Source organism: Triturus cristatus, chromosome 2_1 (assembly GCF_964204655.1).
Source record: "Triturus cristatus chromosome 2_1, aTriCri1.1, whole genome shotgun sequence".
In the NCBI taxonomy this organism is placed as follows: domain Eukaryota; kingdom Metazoa; phylum Chordata; class Amphibia; order Caudata; family Salamandridae; genus Triturus; species Triturus cristatus.
The window spans coordinates 93,041,596-93,059,466 of NC_140581.1; the positions used below are offsets into that span (position 1 = coordinate 93,041,596).

The 17,871-nt window shown below is 43.6% G+C and overlaps 1 protein-coding gene across 1 annotated transcript in view; it reads left to right on the forward strand.

Moving 5' to 3' along the window:
• The window catches only part of VCP (valosin containing protein), a 111,156-nt gene extending 101,022 nt beyond the window's left edge, over positions 1–10,134 (forward strand). Inside the window, exon 17 of the mRNA XM_085628194.1 lies at positions 9,581–10,134. Within this exon, the coding sequence (XP_085484320.1) occupies positions 9,581–9,686 (106 nt within the window). The 3' untranslated portion in view covers positions 9,687–10,134. The remainder of the gene's footprint in view (positions 1–9,580) is intronic.
• Positions 10,135–17,871: the final 7,737 nt, after the last annotated feature.

Sequence of the window (17,871 nt, forward strand, 5' to 3'; positions counted from 1 at the left end):
CAGTCAGAGGATGTATGCAGAGGACGAAAAGTAAGTCCTTCAAAAGGAGGCAACACAGTTTTATGTCATTCATGCAGTGTTTAAGGAGTTTAGTCAGAGGAAATTTTTTTGAGAGATCCTGCAATCTGGAAGTGTAGAACTGTAGAAAAACATTATTTTGCTTGTGAGCTACTGCTATTGGGTACATTTGTTAGGCACTAGAATTGGGGAAACTGTCTGTCCTCGATCGGCTACAGCAAGGCCAGCTGAGGAGCTCTGGACTCATAAAAGTATTGACTGTATACAAACGCAGGGAAATAATGTAAGTGTTATAGAACAGGAAGAAGTAGCTGCCCTAATGTCACTTTTTCTCCCAATCGTTTGTGGGTGTACACGGGTGGCACAAACTTGGAAATTATTGCATGATTTATTAAAACCAAGACATTTGATCTAGGTCTAAGGTTTTGCACTCCATATATTTTTATCTGAAGGATCTTAAACATATAGGTGGGTATGCTGAACCAAATTATTTGGACAATAGATTGGCATAAACCAAAAGAAGATACTGTGGGGCATAAGTGGCAAAAAAGGTAAGCTCTAGTAGGCAGTTACATATTTGTTTGACTCACCCAGGATCAAGCCCTAGTGAGACTTCCATCTGAGGCAGGGGTGAATCATGAGGGTGCCACCACCAGAAGCAAAATGTAATTTCCAAGTCCTCTGCTGGCCCTGTTGCATCCAAACTATCTGACTTCGTCCTCCTACGGAGTCCCCCATGTAGGAGCACAAACCTCTGTAGGAAACTTCACCACAACGTGGGCGTTACCATCAATATTACATTTAGCACATATGACTAGCGTGCTAAAGAGAGAACAACGCTTGAAAGCAGCAAAGCAAATATCTGTTAGTAGTTTAGTTTTATTAGGAGTTATTGTACGATATAATGCAGTGGGCAAGGATTGGATGAGGATTATAATCTGAACACCTTTTATGACCCAGTGAAAGCACTGTGAAACTTACTGCTTCATCTTCCCCTTCCAAGACCTGGCGTGCCCAGTCACGAACCCCCCCCCCCCCCCCCCCCCCATCTCACATGAAAAGCATTACAGAAACTCATCCTCTGGGAATAGGAACTTTTCTTTTTCTAAATTGGCCTCACTCTACTAAGAAATCAAGGCTGTCAAGCACAGAGTTCAGCAGAAAGCTGTGAGGTGGACTGTTAAGCATCAGTGATTAGAAACAAAGGAGTGGGACAGCTCCGACTGCACAGACATCAAATGTATACAGGTTGTAGGAGCTTTAATGTTACACAGCTGCAACAGCTATAAGTTCTAGAGCACTTATGTAACCATCTTTATTACTCTATTGTTGATGATAAAACTCTTATGCAGTCTAGCGCTTGTCACCCAGTGAGCCACATCAATGCAAGTAGTATTCCCGCCGAAGCCCTCATAACTGTTTTACACACGTTCGAGGTAGTCTGGAGATACAGGTTCCATAAAGACCACTAATCTAGTAACAATTCAAAAAAGCCAAGTCTGCCGCTGTCACATGGAGAACATTGTAAGGCAATAGGACATTCCCTCCAAGCCTGCTCCTTGCTTGCCTGTACACGACACCCACCCTGCTGTGGCAAGCCCTGCTTCTCGTTATTTAGACCATGTCTTTCTCTGCGCTCCCTACCACACCACCTCTTAACGTCTGGGTCTGGTCGGGGAGACCAGAAATTGTGAGGGGGTTCTGTACCTTCGGACCTTTGTGAATACTCAATAACTACATGTCCACTCTGAATCCTACACCTCGGAATCTGCATGAGGGACATGCAAGGTGCCTAATAAACCTTCCCAGTCTGCTGCAGTAGAGCTCTTTCGCAATCCACGTGCTTCCTCCCCCTCACAGCACCACCGATTCAGCCCTACCCATGCGTCACTGCACGCCACTGTCCCATCCTGTGCAATCTACAGGCCTTTTAGAGCTTGGCAACCATTCTACGGACCATCAGCAACGCCGAATCTGCAAAGCAGTTTGTGGCTCCCTCAGGGTTTCTACGCTTATGTAGCCAGAGCATGCTGCTTGCCATACTATAAATGTTGGCACAGACTGTTCTTCTGGGGAGTGTGTACGAGACCTCTGACCACAGGTCACTAACCATTAGACCACTGCATAACAGTTGTCCACCTCTGGCTCCATACACCGTAGGCAAGTCGATATGGATCCGGGAAAGATTCTATGGAGCGTCACTATGTGAGGTAAGCCATGTGCATTATATTGTGTTGTATATTCTAGAATTGGGAGTTGATGGTGAACTTCAAGCCTAGAGCACTGATGCAGTGCGACAAGACTTTGTTCATGGTGCACGGAACCAGGTTACGCAGGTCTATGCCCGTACCACAGCAAAGCATCGCGTAGCTCCAGCACTTAACCAGTATCTCACAGCGCAAAGGTACATAGTCCTTTGTGAGACTGGTCATCCTTATGGTGGTCTTCCGCTAAACGTTTTTCCTGCTCACTCATTTGATGAATCTTTTTCTTGGCCTTAGGACTCTAGCACTGGTCAGCTGTGGTAAAGAGCTCAAAGTGCATATGTACATTGTGTATATACAATTGGCATATTTAATTTACTTGTAAGTCCCTTGTAAAGTGGTATAACGTATACCCAGGACCTATAAATTAAATGCTACTAGTGGGCCTGCATCACTGATTATGCTACCCACACGAGTATCCTTGTAAGCATGTCTCAGGTCTCCCAATGCAGAGCCTGTGTTAAGTTTTAGTGTCGCTTCAACCTGCAGTTTAAACTTTTTGCCTAGCCTTAAACTCTCCTTTTATTACACAAGTCTCCTCTAAGGAAGGCTGTCGGTAGACCAGAGGGCAGAGTGCTATGTAAGTGAAAGGTAGGACATGTACTTTTTTTGTATGTCCTGGTAGTGAATAACACGTACATTTGTTTTATACTACTGTGAGGCCTACTTGTTGTGTCATGTTTTATATCTCTGGAATGGTAATAATACATCCTCTTTACTGGTAAAGTTGGATTTAACATTACTGTTAATGGCAGGTTTAGAAAGTGGACATTTCTTTGCTGTTGCAGCTGTGTGTGCCCTGCATCCTGTCGCTAATATACGTCCGGGGTGGGGGCAGCTACACTTGTTGCATGCTCTTCAGGCAGCCACAAACACAGGAAGGTTTGGTGTTTGCGTACTCATCTGCATTCTTATGGCTCTTCCTGGGCAGGCAGGCAGGAAGGAAGGGTGGGGCTGATGTGCCTAAATAGTGTCCTGTCCCCACACAAACCATCCTGCCTGCAGTAGTCTGGAGCTAGGGCTGGGAGGAAAGGGCTTCTGTGCACTTCAAAGACAATAACCTAGACTGGGCTTGTCACACTCATTGCTCGTTTACAGCCTGCATCTCTCCATTGCGACCAGGATCAAGGTACTCTGTTCACCGGGCCTTCATGGCTTCTGTCCCCTGCCTGCTATCTATTGCGGGCAGCTGGAGCGGTTGATTTTGCCTCGGCCCTGCACGACCAGATAATTGCACAAAGTTACACAGGCCCATGCATTATGTATGTTTTGTTGGACCGTGTTTCGCAGCTTCAAGACTGTGCCAGTGGCTTACAGTACAGATATAGTCCTAGTAGTCTTGTACAGTGGAAGGGTACACATCTCTGTGGTCTTGCTTTCTTTTGAGTTTTCTGAAACATCTACAGCTGGGTTAGTGTGACATTATGACTGCAAAAGTTCATAAGACTACAAGGTGAGTGGAGGGAGTTTGGACTAGTCTGGATTGAAAATGCTTGTGCTTGGTTCTGAAGAGGGTAGACCGTTATCCCCACTGGGACCGGGCATGAAGAAAAATATATTTTAAAGCAAATTAGCACCTGACCTGCCATTATTAAACTGTTCCAGGGCCGTTGAGGTAATGGTATTCTCCAATCAATTTCCGTATTTTACACTGCTCGCTTTACTATCGCTTCATTTCCACTGGCCCATGCAGAGCCGCCTCTTTAGTTTACAATAGGTAAGTACATTGTCAATATCCTATTTCGGTGGGCCAACTGGGAGACAGCACCATCGCGATATTTAGTGGGCCTACGGAGCATGGAATTGTAGGCCTGTGTGGAACTTTCGTCGAACTCAAAATATGAAAAAACAATCTGGGTAATATGCCATGTTACATTGACAATATACTTACCTATTTGAGGTTTAGATGGTTACCACATTGTCCTGCTGCGAACTTCCAATCCCAGAATGCAGCAATGAGGAAGTAATTGAGACGCTTACATGAGCCCAATTGTTATGCAAATAAATGGATGGAAATCGCGGCACGCTGTGATTGTCATTAATTGGACCGTGAGCAAGGACTGAAGGGTTTGAAACACGTTGGGCCTCATCACAAAAATAGTGCCTGGATTTTTTGAAGATTGACAAGGAATGACGCTTTGAGTTGAGTGCCTCTCTGTTCTCTTTGACAGAGGTGTTTGTGTAGGTGTGTGTGTGTGTGTGTGTGTGTGTGTGTGTGTGTGTGTGTTCGGGGCATATGAGCTGCAGATTACACACTTTTGCATAGATCGCCATCTGGTGTTGGGCCCGGATGTTTGCGGTTTGTTTTTCCTCTTTGGAAGTCACAAGGTCGGTGACTTCTCCTTTGGATGGTATTGCGCATGGGCTTCGGCTCCATCCTCAAATTGTTTTTTTCCGCCATCGGGCTCGGATGTAATCTTCGCGCTCCGGTTCCGAACAGCTTCCAGTTTGACGATCCACGTGCAATCCTCACTCCAATTCGCTGTATTGTTTCAATCTCGATCTCTTCAATCAATGTGCCTTCTCATCGGCACAAACCTTCGGTTCCAGTCTTCGGCGGCCTTCGGGCCTACCCAGGCTCCGGTCCTGGTTCATGGAAAGAACTCCATTTAAAAAGTGCCCTCTATGTGGGTCCAAATTTCCCCACACCGATCTTCATGAGGTATGCAACCTCTGCCTCTCCCCTGAACACGAGGCTCGAGACTGTCCGGCCTGTAAGTCTTTCCGATCCAAAAAGACTATTCGGAACCGAAGAGCCAGAAGAAACATGGCACGCTCCTCGTCGTGCATTCCAGTCGACCTCTTCGGAGACATCGACGATCCGGAACATCATCGCACCGAAGAGGACCTAGTCAGCGCTTCCGAGGCCGAAGAGTCAGATGTGGAAGACATCCCTCCGGCGCAGAGGGTCGTGAGTACCAATCAAAACTACTAGATGCATCAGGCAAACGCACAGCATCCCAGGCGGCCACCATATGGCGTATAGCAAACACTCAGGCACTGCTGGCCAGATATGACAGGGCTCATTATGACTAATTGGTAAGCATAATGCACCATCTCCCTGAAAAATATAAAGCTAGGGCCAACGAGTTAATTCAAGAGGGTAAAACAATCACGAATACCTCCATACGTTGTGCCCTAGATGCAGCAGAGACAGCCTCCAGGGCCATCAACACCAGCGTCCTTCTCCGTCGCCATGCTTGGTTAAGAGTATCTGGTTGTAAACCAGAAGTACTAGCCTCCATCCTTAACCATCCCTTTGACCAGGAACATCTATTTGGGCCAAAGGTGGATGAGGCCTTGGAAAAAATGAAAAAAGACACTGATACCGCAAAATCCATGGGGGCCTTACAGTCTCACCCGCCCAGACGCTCCTTTCGCCGCTCCTCCTTTCGGAGTACATCCAGAGGCTACTCCTCAGACACAGCGTCCACATCATACAAATCCCCTACTCAGACCACCTTTACAAAAGGTTACCAAAGAGGCGGCTACAGGGGTAACAACAACAAGGGCAGAGGCAAAACTAACAACGCCCGTTCTGCCACACCTCCTACCCAATGACTAATAGGCAATAGAACACATTCCTGTCAATCAACAAAAATGGGGGTCTTCTCCCTATATTTTCTCAGACCAAAATGGGACGAGACTCTACGACCTATTCTAGATCTCCGGCCCCTAAACACATAAATACTCAGACCATTTTCATATGGCAACGCTTCAGCAGGTACTTCCGCTCCTCTCCCAAAACGACTTCCTCACCACTCTGGACTTCAAAGACGCATACTTCCACATTCCAGTGCACCATGCTCACGGAAAGTACCTCAGATTTGCAGTGGAATTCAAAGTGCTCCCGTTCGGAGTCACAACAGCACCACAGGTATTCACCAAGTGCCTGGCAGTAGTGGCGGCACACTTGAGAAGACAGCACATTCATGTCTTCCCATACCTAGATGATTGGCTGATAAAAGCCACTTCATACAATCAGTGTGTACAACACACCTCCACCACAATCTAACTACTGCACCAACTAGGCTTCACGGTGAACCACAAAGTCACAGCTTCAACCATCCCACATAAAACTCCTCGGTGCCACCATAGACACCTCAAAAGCGATAGCCTACCCCAATCCGGCCAGGATTGCAAGCATTCAGGCTTTGCGACAAAAATTCATACTTCAACACTCCCTTCCAGCACGAGTGTTCATGCAACTAATAGGGATGATGGCCTCTTGCATTTTCATAGTGCCCCACGCAAGACTCCAGATGCGTCCCCTTCAAGAGTGCTTAGCGCACCAGTGGAACCAGGCCCAAGGTCAACTGACAGATCTGGTGTTGGTAGACGGTCGCACCCATCGCTCTCTGCAGTGGTGGAACACCACAAACCTTTCCAAAGGTCGACCGTTCCTGGACCCGGTTCCCCAGATAATACTAACAACGGACGCATTGCTCTCCGGCTGGGGAGCTCACCTATTACATCTCACCGTGCAGGGCACATGGACGCCTCAACAAAAGTTACTCCATATCAACCATCTGGAGTTACTAGCAATCTTTCTAGCCCTAAAATCTTTTCAAATACAGATTTCAGGCAAGGCAGTCCTCATTCGCACAGACAACATGACGGCCATGTAATATATACAAAAACAAGGCGGCACTCTCCACAGCTCTCTCAATTAGCACAGAGCATATGGAGATGGGCAATTCCCCACAAAATCTTTCTCCTAGCTCAACATGTCCCAGGAGTCCAAAACACCGTGGCAGATCTGCTCAGCAGACAGACACAACAAATACACGAGTGGGAACTTCACCCACAGGTTCTTCATCCGTTATTTCAAATGTGGGGGCATCCACAGATAGATCTCTTCGCCACCCACGAAAACACAAAATGCACAAGCTTCGCCGCCAGATACCCACACCCATTGTCCAAAGGAAATGCGATATGGATGAACTGGTCAGGCAAATTTGCGTACGCTTTTCTGCCTCTCCCACTTATTTCATTAGTGGTGCGCAAACTACAAAAACACTCCCTCACACACTAATCCTAGTAGCTCCAACGTGAGACAGACAACCGTGGTACACCACACTGCTGCAACTCTCTGTAGTACCACACCTCTCACCATGCCTCCTAATCCAGAACCCGGACCCAGCTCAGCTCAACCTTGCGATCTGGCTCCTGAAATCTTAGAATTTGGGTACCTAAATCTTCCCCCTGACTGTATGAATGTCATCAGAGAAGCTAGACGACCTACCACTAGAGCGTGTTACGCTGCCAAGTGGAAACTATTTGTTTATTGCCATAACAACACCATCAATCCCCTGGACGTGTCCATTCAACACATCATATGCTACTTACTCCACCTACAATGGTGTAATCTAGCCTATACGTCCATTCGACTATACCTCGCAGCAATTGCATCTTACTTACAAAACAGGCAACATCTTTCACTCTTTAGAGTACCTGCCATTAAAGCCTTCATTCATGGAAGGCCTAAAAAGAATAATTCCCCCCAGAGTACCACCCTCACCTGTGTGGAACTTAAATATTGTTCTCACAAGACTAATGGGGCCTTTCTTTGAACCTTTACACAAATGCGAACTACAATTCCTAACATGGAAAACAGCTTTCCTTGTAGCCATTACTTCCCTCAGAAGGGTCAATGAGATACAAGCACTTACCATACAAGAACCTTTTCTTCAGATGCACCATAACAAGGTTGTTCTCCGTACCAACCCAAAATTCCTACCTAAAGTCATTTCCCCTTTTCACCTAAACCAATCTGTAGAACTACCAGTATTTTTCTCGCAACCACAGACCGTTGCAGAAAGGGCTCTGCACACACTAGATGTCAAACGAGTCTTACTCTACTACATCGAGAGAACACAACCTTTCCGCAAGACCAAACAACTGTTTCTCTTTCTCTCCACCACTCAAGGGCAACCCCATCTCAAAATCAGGGATAGCTAGGTGGATTGTAAAATGCATTCAGATTTGCTACCACAAAGCAAAACGAACGCTAGCCGTTCAAACCCCCCCCCCCCCCCCCCCCAAGCCCATTCTACACGAAAGATAGGGGCTTCCATGGCATTTTTAGGAACATCCCATTAGATGATATCTGCAAAGCAGCTACATGGTCAACACCGCACACTTTCACTAAACACTATTGTGTAGATGTGCAAACTAAGCAACAAGCTAGTGTGGGCCAGGCTGTACTCAAAACATTATTTCAAACCACTGCAACAGATACCAGTGGTCGCCGCTAAGGTTGGGAACTGATATATAGTCTATGCAAAAGTGTGTAATCTGCAGCTCATATGCCTTGAACAGAATATGCTACTTACCAGTATGCATCTGTTCTTGGCATGTAGAGCTGCAGATCTACACACGCCCACCCGCCTCCCCGGCTACCTGTATCTGTTCCAGTTTATCTTATTTAGATACACACATGGGTTTCTTCACTATTATTACGCTCCATCTTTCCCTGCTGGCGAAAAACAATCTGAGGATGGAGCCGAAGCCCATGCGCAATACCATCCAAAGGAGGAGTCACCGACCTCGTGACTTTCCAAGAGGAAAAACAAACTGCAAACTGTGTGTGTGTGATATTTTTTCCTTCAGTGATGGCTAAGCAAGATGCTATGATAGGAAGTTGCTCATTTGCTTGTATAGTGTGTATGGCTGTCCTGCAGCATTTTTAAAGCACTAACAGTAAAGGAACACCGGTATGTAGCATTAGCTATAGTAGAGTGGGGAAATGTTTGCACTCCACCTGCGATTCCTAGGGGTTAGGGTGGGTGGTCATAGTTTCATTGGGTCTCACCAGAGCTAGGAAAACCAAACCCTGATGTCAGGTGGACCCCATGTGAATGCAAACAAGATTAGCATTGCAAAAGCACCCTATTACCAGCACCGTCAATAGCCTACTGTGTTCAGCAGGTGGAATGGGTGGGAGTCAAACGGTATTCCCAAAGCGCAGTGATATTTTGCCCAATCTGCATGCAGGCTCAAATGGAACAGATATATCCTAGCCTACCCTGGGGTCGTGCACAGATGTTGCAAGCTAGTGTTTACTGAGGAGGAGAGGGAAGTAGAAATCATGCAGCGAACGCATATAGGAGGACTTCAGGGTTTCTGATATTGTAAAGGTGTATTCTGTTTTGCCTCTTTATTTTGGCATGCTGTACAAACTTAATGAACTGGGGATTGTCCACTAATCTAATTTTCCTATGTCTTCCAGATAGATGTATGAATGGGTTACCTCCCGTTTTGTTGAAGTCTATTAATACTTGGATCTCTTTTCATAGGTTCCCATCAGGCAGCCAACCTGGAGCTGGACCAAGCCAAGGCTCTGCGCCAGGAAGTGGTGGCAACGTGTACAATGAAGACAATGACGACGATCTGTACGGTTAAAGCACTTATTTTAGCTGGACCAAAAACAACTGGCAGGCCGCCACTCCACGTTGTGCAGATATTCCAGTGTTCATGGACTTCTTGGCTTCTTCATTCCTCAGTCAGAACAGCGTAGCTGCGTCTCCGACTTGTTGGTTTTTTCTTTTGTACAGGGGCTTTTTGTTGCAAAAGTTTTCGTTTATTTCCAAGGCAGTGCAGTCAATTAAACAGAGCGGATTCATTTTCTGGGAAATTACTTCCATTCTGTTTGATTTCATTTGTCAGATTTCCCGCAGCTTTAGAAGTGGGTGCAACGCTAGCCTGTGTCAAAATGGTAATAAAACTGAAAACAAAACAAAAATATTTTTCAAAAAACAAGCAAAGAACTTTTATTTCCTTTTCCAATGTCAGTAAAGGGGCACAATGTTAAAACTTATTATAAATTAAAGATCTTCACCTGAACCGAGAATAAGTTAAATGCTTGGTTTTTTTTTTTATCCCGTTTGTAGAATGTTTTACTTGAATATGGTTTTCCTCAGTATGCTTGTGGAATATGCATCCGCTATACATTTCCTTCTAATTATCAAATGCACGTAAGGAATATGCTTCATACTGTAGCTTCAGGCGAATTTGCTTCTGCAATGTTGACTCCACAGTAGGCAAATAATTATTGAGGCTAAGAAAGACTGCTTTCTACTGAGGATTTTAAACCAGAGATGAGTAAGGAAATCATGAATGATTGTAACTTGATTTTTTTGGATACACACTTGCCATCTGCCTAGTTTCCTGAATGTGTTCCAACCTGCAAGACAGCTAGTTCACAGTACTCTGAAAACTGAGGTTTCCTTTGCATCACAGCACCGTCATTTTGGAAATACTCTTATTAAAAGGTGCACTAAAAGCTCAAAAATGTAAGCCGCACAACATGGAAAATTGATTTTCAACAAACTGATATACCCTGTAAGAAATGCTGTGGACCAAGTGGCAGGCAATCACAAATACAGAAAGAATATCTGCAACTTCTGCATGGCATATTTCAGGCACTTGTCATAAGAGTACATGAGATGCTGGATCAATAGACGCAAAGGGTGTATGTACTCCAATGGTTATTACATCCGAGAGAATGGAAAAAGATCTAGGTTAAGAGTTTTAATGCTTAGGTTCAGGATAATCCCATCACCCTACTGTGGAAGAAAGGTTGTTTCAGGATAATTGGATCTCTAGGGCACCCATTTGGAAATTGTGATCTGCAGTTGGCAGGTTATTTTGAGGTTTAGGCATGGTCAAGTTTGTAATGGCACGTTTGCTCTGTTGGTGACGAAAATAAATTGTATTTGCCATAAGTCTTAAAAGGTAAGCTAAGCATCTTTCCTTAGGACGGATTTAAAACTACAGTATTGTATTTTCATTCATTCTTCGCTGTTTAATTATGGTAACTAGGCAACGAATAGGAGCGGGAGTAGCAAATGTACACATCACTGCAATTGTGCTTCTCAGCTGTGTAAAGGAGGTCCAAGAGTCGGTCACTGACTATTAGTTCAATTTGCTAAGCATGAGCTTTGTTTACAGCTGCTCTGTAATGTCAGACTACATATCCTATAATTTCAGGAACTATACAAGCGGGTCTTTTTAGTTATTAAAAACCAAGACCGGAGCAAAGGTCTTTTTGAAGTGGTTTAAGACCTTGAAGAATTTCAACATTCGCATGTTAAGGCTGAATGTTTAGGTCTCAGAGTAATGGAGGTGCGATCCTAATCATGTAGCGAAGGAGAGCAATTTTGTTTTCTGTTGAGGTGGTTTTAGAAGTATTATCACTGAAGGGGTGGGGAGCTCACCTTCAAAATCATAAAATTCAGTGTGTATGGGACTCCAAATACCAGGGTCGTCTTAAAAATTACCTGGAGTTTCAAGCTGATCACCTGCCATTTAAAGCATTGTCTCACCTGAAAAACGTTGTCCTAATCCGGACTGGCAATATGACAATTGTGTACTATCTACAAAAATCGAGAGAACTCCCACTATTTGCTATTATCACACCTAGCCCAGACCACATGGTGCTTAGCAGTACATCACAACATTCATCTCCTTGCAGTACGTGTACCAGGGACAAACAAAGTTGCAGACCGGCGCAGCAGGACGCAGCAACAAGTCCATGAATGGGAACTCAACCCCAGAGTCCTCCTACCACACTTTCACAAGTGGGGATTTCCGCAAATAGACTTGTTCACAACCCCAGAAAATGCAAAATGCCTAAACCTTGCATCCAAGTTCCCACAATTACAAAAAGAATATATGCAGTCTTATACATTTGGTACACGGCATTTCGAAGAATCCAGAAAAATAAGCATCCCTTATATCACAATACAGAAAATGATCATATCAGAAATTCATTCAGGTGTATATCATAAAAGCAGGCAGCAAAATACAAAATTCATGTAAAATACCCGTTTTGGTCTTATTATACATCTTCCCATTATTCAGCCTCCCCACTCCACTCTGCAAGCCCATATTTTTATCCCCCGACTTCTAGCTTTCCTCCCTCTACATGCATAAAGGGCTGCCTCCTGTTTCCAGACTCCAGGAAGTCTGGCTAACCATATCTGAAAAGTGGGTGGCTCCCTGTCCTTCCAGCATTATTCTAGAAGTAGCTGTGCCTAAAAAGAGGCAGTATTCCTGTTCCTTATTGTACCTCTGAGAGCTTTCATACCCCAAGACTACTAGCGTAGCAGTCAGCCCCAAATTGCTGCCAAATAAGGATTTCCAAAAGCCAAGGATCCCAGATTTTAAAAGGGTCAATTCATCACAATCATACAACATATGTCAGTGTGGCCGGGCCCACCCCACACCTAGGACACTTATCATCCTCTCTTTTCCCCCATGTGAAAAGCTTCACCGGTGTAAAATACAGGTTAAATATGGTCTTATATAATTGTGCTTTTAGATTGGAAGCTAAAAATGTCCGCAGAGAACTCCAGGCTCCTATAAAGGTCTACATCCGGATTATTCAGTTTCACTGCCCACGATGTCTCGTTCTTCTCTAAATCATCTGGCATTGCTGCCAATAAGAGATTGTATAAGTTCCCAATTCTACAAGACTTAGTTCTAATCTGATCCATCAGAGGAATCCTCTTGATTTTCACCCTGGCTCTATATGCCATAAGGATACTCTTAACCTGTATGAATTTAAAAAACTGATTAGGGAGTATCCCAAACTCCTGTTGTAATTCTAGGTATTGCGGCTGCTGATTTCCGCCATAAAACTCTCCAATGGTGGTTATACCATTATTCTCCCACTCCTGCCCCATAATATGATAGGCATCCTTTGAGAAGAGCGACCCATGCCATAGGGGGGTATATTGTGTGACTCTAGGAATTTCCATGAATTTTGATATGTTTCCAAATCAGCCTTGCACTGTTTATGATTTTAAACTGAACTTTCTTATATCTGTGCTCCAATTTTTTTTAAAGAAGCCCAGAGGCTTCGTTTCCTACTGCTAATTCCAATATTGTTGGTATTTTCTGACTCCCACTCCTTCCTTCATTTCTATCTATCTTCAATAAGAAGGATATTTGATGTAACAAAGCGGCCCAGTAATATAATGTAATATTTGGGATTGCCAACCCCCCGCGATCTTGTCAATGTCCGCAATTTCATAGACCTCCTTACCTTCCCATACTGCCACACAAAATTGGAGAGCATAGAATTGATGTTTTTAAGTAGAAGATCATCCAAAGCAAGTGGGATTGACCTAAACAGGTATAAAAACTTCGGCAGGATATTCATTTTCAGAAAATTTCCCCTCCCAATCATTGACAAGTGGAGCCCATTAACCCTCTTTAATTCTATAGCTATGGTTTTAACTAGCGGGTCAAAGTTTGCTTTAATTACATTGTCCACTTTCGCCGCAATACACACCCCTAGATAGACTGCTGACTGCTCGCCTTACGTCTTCGAAATCCACATTCTCGGTACAGACAACAATAGTTTTCTCCCTATTCAGGGTATATCCTGATAACATGCCAAACCTCTCCATAATGATAGTAATTTCATCTAGGGCATCTTTGGGGTCTGATGTTAAAATTGCCATGTCGTCGGTATAGGCTAATACTTTGATCTGAGGCCCCTTAGTACATATAGGTTTGATTTTAACTGACTGCAACAGCTTCTCCAGCAGTGGGTTGATGTATACAGCGAATAAAATGGGTGAGCGAGGGCACCCCTGCCGTGTTCCCCTAGATATTGAGACCTCCCCTGACTCTCTGCCCATTACTTGTATCCGAGCTTTTGGATCGCGATACATCGCTCTAATTGCTCTTATAAATCCCTGACCAAACCCCTTTAACTCAAAGACCCCCCACAGAAATTCCCATGTTACGCAATCAAATGCCTTCTCGGCGTCCAGAAGGATCATGGCCATCTGGCCCCCCGTCTTAGACACCATATCAAACAATGAAATTGCTCTTCGGATATTGTGGAGGCTTTCCCTTTTTTGGAAAGATGACAATACTGGTTTCTTTCCATGACCCTGGAATGTTCCCATTATATTGAATTCCTTTAAACAGATCTAATAAGAGAGGTATTATTGTCATGCCAGGACTTTGTATAGCTCAGTAGGTATTTGGACCGGGCCTGTGAGATCTCTAATTCCAGTTCTTCTTTTAAATCATTCTAGTTAGCTTTATTCGATTTTAGACATTTTAAAATCATAAAAGCACAAACATAGAATAAAAACAGTTAAAATATGTTAAAAGACATTGGTCTATCACACTGTGCAAAAAGTGCATTCAAGTAAGTCAGGCTATATACAGGGATCCTTTTCAAACGGCAGCAATCACGAATAGGTTTTAGGCATTTAGGCTTTTTCTAATTCTCATAATACTTTTCTGGAAACCAGTCATGATGCATACTAAAAACGTGTTATCTAGAAATTGTAGATGTAAAAACGCGTGTCTACATTGTCTCAAGCCAACCCGTTTTAACAAGGGGAGGACCCATCTTTTTCATAAAATTTACAAAACAAGATCACATGGAGAGTTGATTGTGTAGATACGTTGTCGCAGGGTCAAGCAGATAGCTCGCTGGACCAGTCGTTTATATCTGGATAACTGACTAGTCGGTGAAAGTTATTAAACCTAAAACGGGTTAAAAGGTGTCATTCATAACCCCTCGTGCAGCATAGGAGATATGGTATGCAACCGTAAGTAGATAGTCATTTGATGTTGAACCACCGATTGCTTATTAACCTCCTTAGAGAATCTAAGTAAGTCCAAGTGGGTGGAGCATCTTATTTTAGAATCCTTTCTAGAGATAGAATTCATTTTCTTGGGAGTGGAGTAAAACTCCGGGTGGCCAATGTCACTCAATCTTCTCATAGTTTAGCCATGTGATCTTATTTGCCTGATCCAGTTTCATAGAGTCCTTGATTATTTCTCTATTTAGGGATGTGCTGCTTGAAGTCCATACACGGTGCCAAAGCAATATAGGTTGCATTTTTATGATATCCGAAACATGGGGGATACCTAATTCGCTATGGCAGCTAGATTTTAAGTAATATATCGGGGGGTCTTTTTCCCATTTTCTTTGAGAAGTTGGCGAGGGCAGCAGTCTCCTTCATAAATAGCAAACTCCTACTTTTCACCCGTGGGCCCCATGAGCCCATATTGGTGAATAATACACCTAAATAAAAAAAGGAGTTTGTGCAATCTGTTTTATACCCCCAAAGGGAGGCTATTGCTTTTAATTCTCCCTTTCCCACAACTCATCACAAATGTTTTCCTTTCATTTAGTTTCAGGCCTAGTTTATTCATAAAACATGCGCAAGTTAAAAGTGCTTTCTGTAGACCAAGTTGTGTGCGGGCCATTAAAATGGCGTCATCGGCATACAGGAGGGCAACTATCGGGCCCCTTGTTGACATATGGAGGATCCTGAGCCGTTTCTTCAAGCTCCTGTTCCAGGGCGTTGGTATAAAGATTAAAGAGAAACGTCGCAAGAACACACCCTTGTCGCACCCCCCTGTCCACAGTGATCGGAGCAGTACATTCCCCGTTCATGCCGTAACACACCTGGCTGTGGCTCCAGAGTATAATTGTTTTAAAAACTGGATCAAAAGACCGGGCCGACTTTTAGATTAGTAAAAATACTCCACAGTTTATGTATCACGCAGTCAAAGGCGGATGTTAGATCTACAAAGGCCAAATGGAGTTTCTCACCCTTTGCCTGCGTGTACTTCCCGATTAAAATACTTAGATTCAAAGATTGTTCGACTGTTCCTAACCCTTGTCTAAAACCATATTGCACATCGCTAATTATGTTCTTGTCGGCCCAGGCTTGTAATTTATTCAAAACAACTCGTCCCATGACTCATGAGTCGAGTAAAGAAATCGGGTGGTAAGATGCCGGATTTGCTCGCTCCCCTTTCTTAAAAATCTGGACGATAACAGACTCAGCCCATATTTTCAGAAAACTATTGGCACAACTTGCTTGTAATACCCGGGTTAACAGGGGTGACCACAGTAAGGGAGTGTTTTTAAAAAGATCAATAGGGAGGCCGTCGGGTCCTGTGGCCTTACCCCCCTTACTTGAATTAATGGCCTCAATTACCTCATCGAGAGAAATTTCTAAGTTGATAGAGGTAAAGGTATTAGAATTTTCCACATGTGGAGTTAAAACATCAGAGGAAATTTCATCATATCCCTGTATACTATAAACCTTAGAAAAATGATCTATCCAGGCCTTTTCATCTTTTGCGATTGAGATAGATGCAACGTCATTGGATTTAAAAAAATGGCGCATTCACTGCCCGCCAGAACATGGAACAATCTTTACGAAGTGATGCTTCATATAGGGTCATCCATGCCTCATGCTTCAGTTCCTTCTTTCGGTCTTTTCTGGCCAAGTTATAAGATGTTCTGCATTTTCTAATCTCATCTCTGACTTATGTAAGGCCTCCTTTAAGCTGGAATATGCCTTTGTACATTTTTTATCAAACCATCCATTTCTGGTATCACGTCTAGTACTATTCCCAGCTTTTAGGGAATCTTGAACAGTGGAAGTAATCTGTAAGAAAGCATTCAGAATTATTTCATTAGAGGACTCTTCCCGCAAGCAAGTTAAAATCGAATCATTAGCCTTAGTGATAATTTGCTTGTTCAATTTAGTCGTATTGCAATTGTCCCATCTTAATTTGTATCCATGTTGGCTAGAAAGACTAAGACCCTGGGTCCAGGCCAATTTATTATCTATTCGCTGGGCTACTATATTTGGTAAAGTCAATACTTGAGGGGAGATGGTCACTCATGACATTTCGGTGAGTTTTAATATTTGCTACCCAGTTTGAATAGCAATTTGGGACAATGATGAAATCAATTAAGGATTGGCACCCCTACCTACAAAAGTATAGTTAATGTCAATGCTAGGAGAGCACAGATTATTTGCAAAACCAAGGTTGTGAAATAATAGGAGTTCATTAAACTCATCACCCCGCTCCGTATGATCGAAGTGAGCTAGATGGTCATCCTCTGTGATCGTTGGGCCACAAGAGCCTGGCCCCGGTTTGGAACACAAACTAACGTTAAAATCACCCCCCCCCAGATTATAATCAGGTCTTTGTCCTTCGGGGTACTCAGATTGCCAAGATCGGCACTTAGTTGCCTTAAGGTATCCCCCAAGTAACCCTTCTCTATATTATAAAAATTCACCACAATTAAGATACAATTTGTGACCAGGTCGATCTGAACAAACTGATAGAAATTTGTACATTTCAATAGTGATATTTTTTGTTTCCACTAAGTTTGAAATGTATATACTAAGGCCTCCCTTATGTCTACCATGATTTGAATGGATGGCCGATTTAAAAAAATGTCTTGTATCGTTCTATATGTAGCTCCTCTACCATCCATGTTTCCTGAAGGCACAAGATACCGAATATTTTAATGAAATTGTACCAGGCTGGATTATGTACTTTATTCTTCAGACCGGCGACATTCCAGAACAATACTCGAAATAGTTTTCTGATTTAATTAATTCAATCGTCTTAGTTACTCGTGAGCTAGTTTCAAGCTGGGAGTCTAGTTCCATACCTGTGCGCTCATCACAAGTTGGAGTACTAGACGAGCTTGAGTTAAATGATCAATGGTGCCAGTCCCCCTTCCACCCTCTGGCCCTTTAATTTCCCAGTACTCTATCCTTTCAGGACTCAGGGTTAT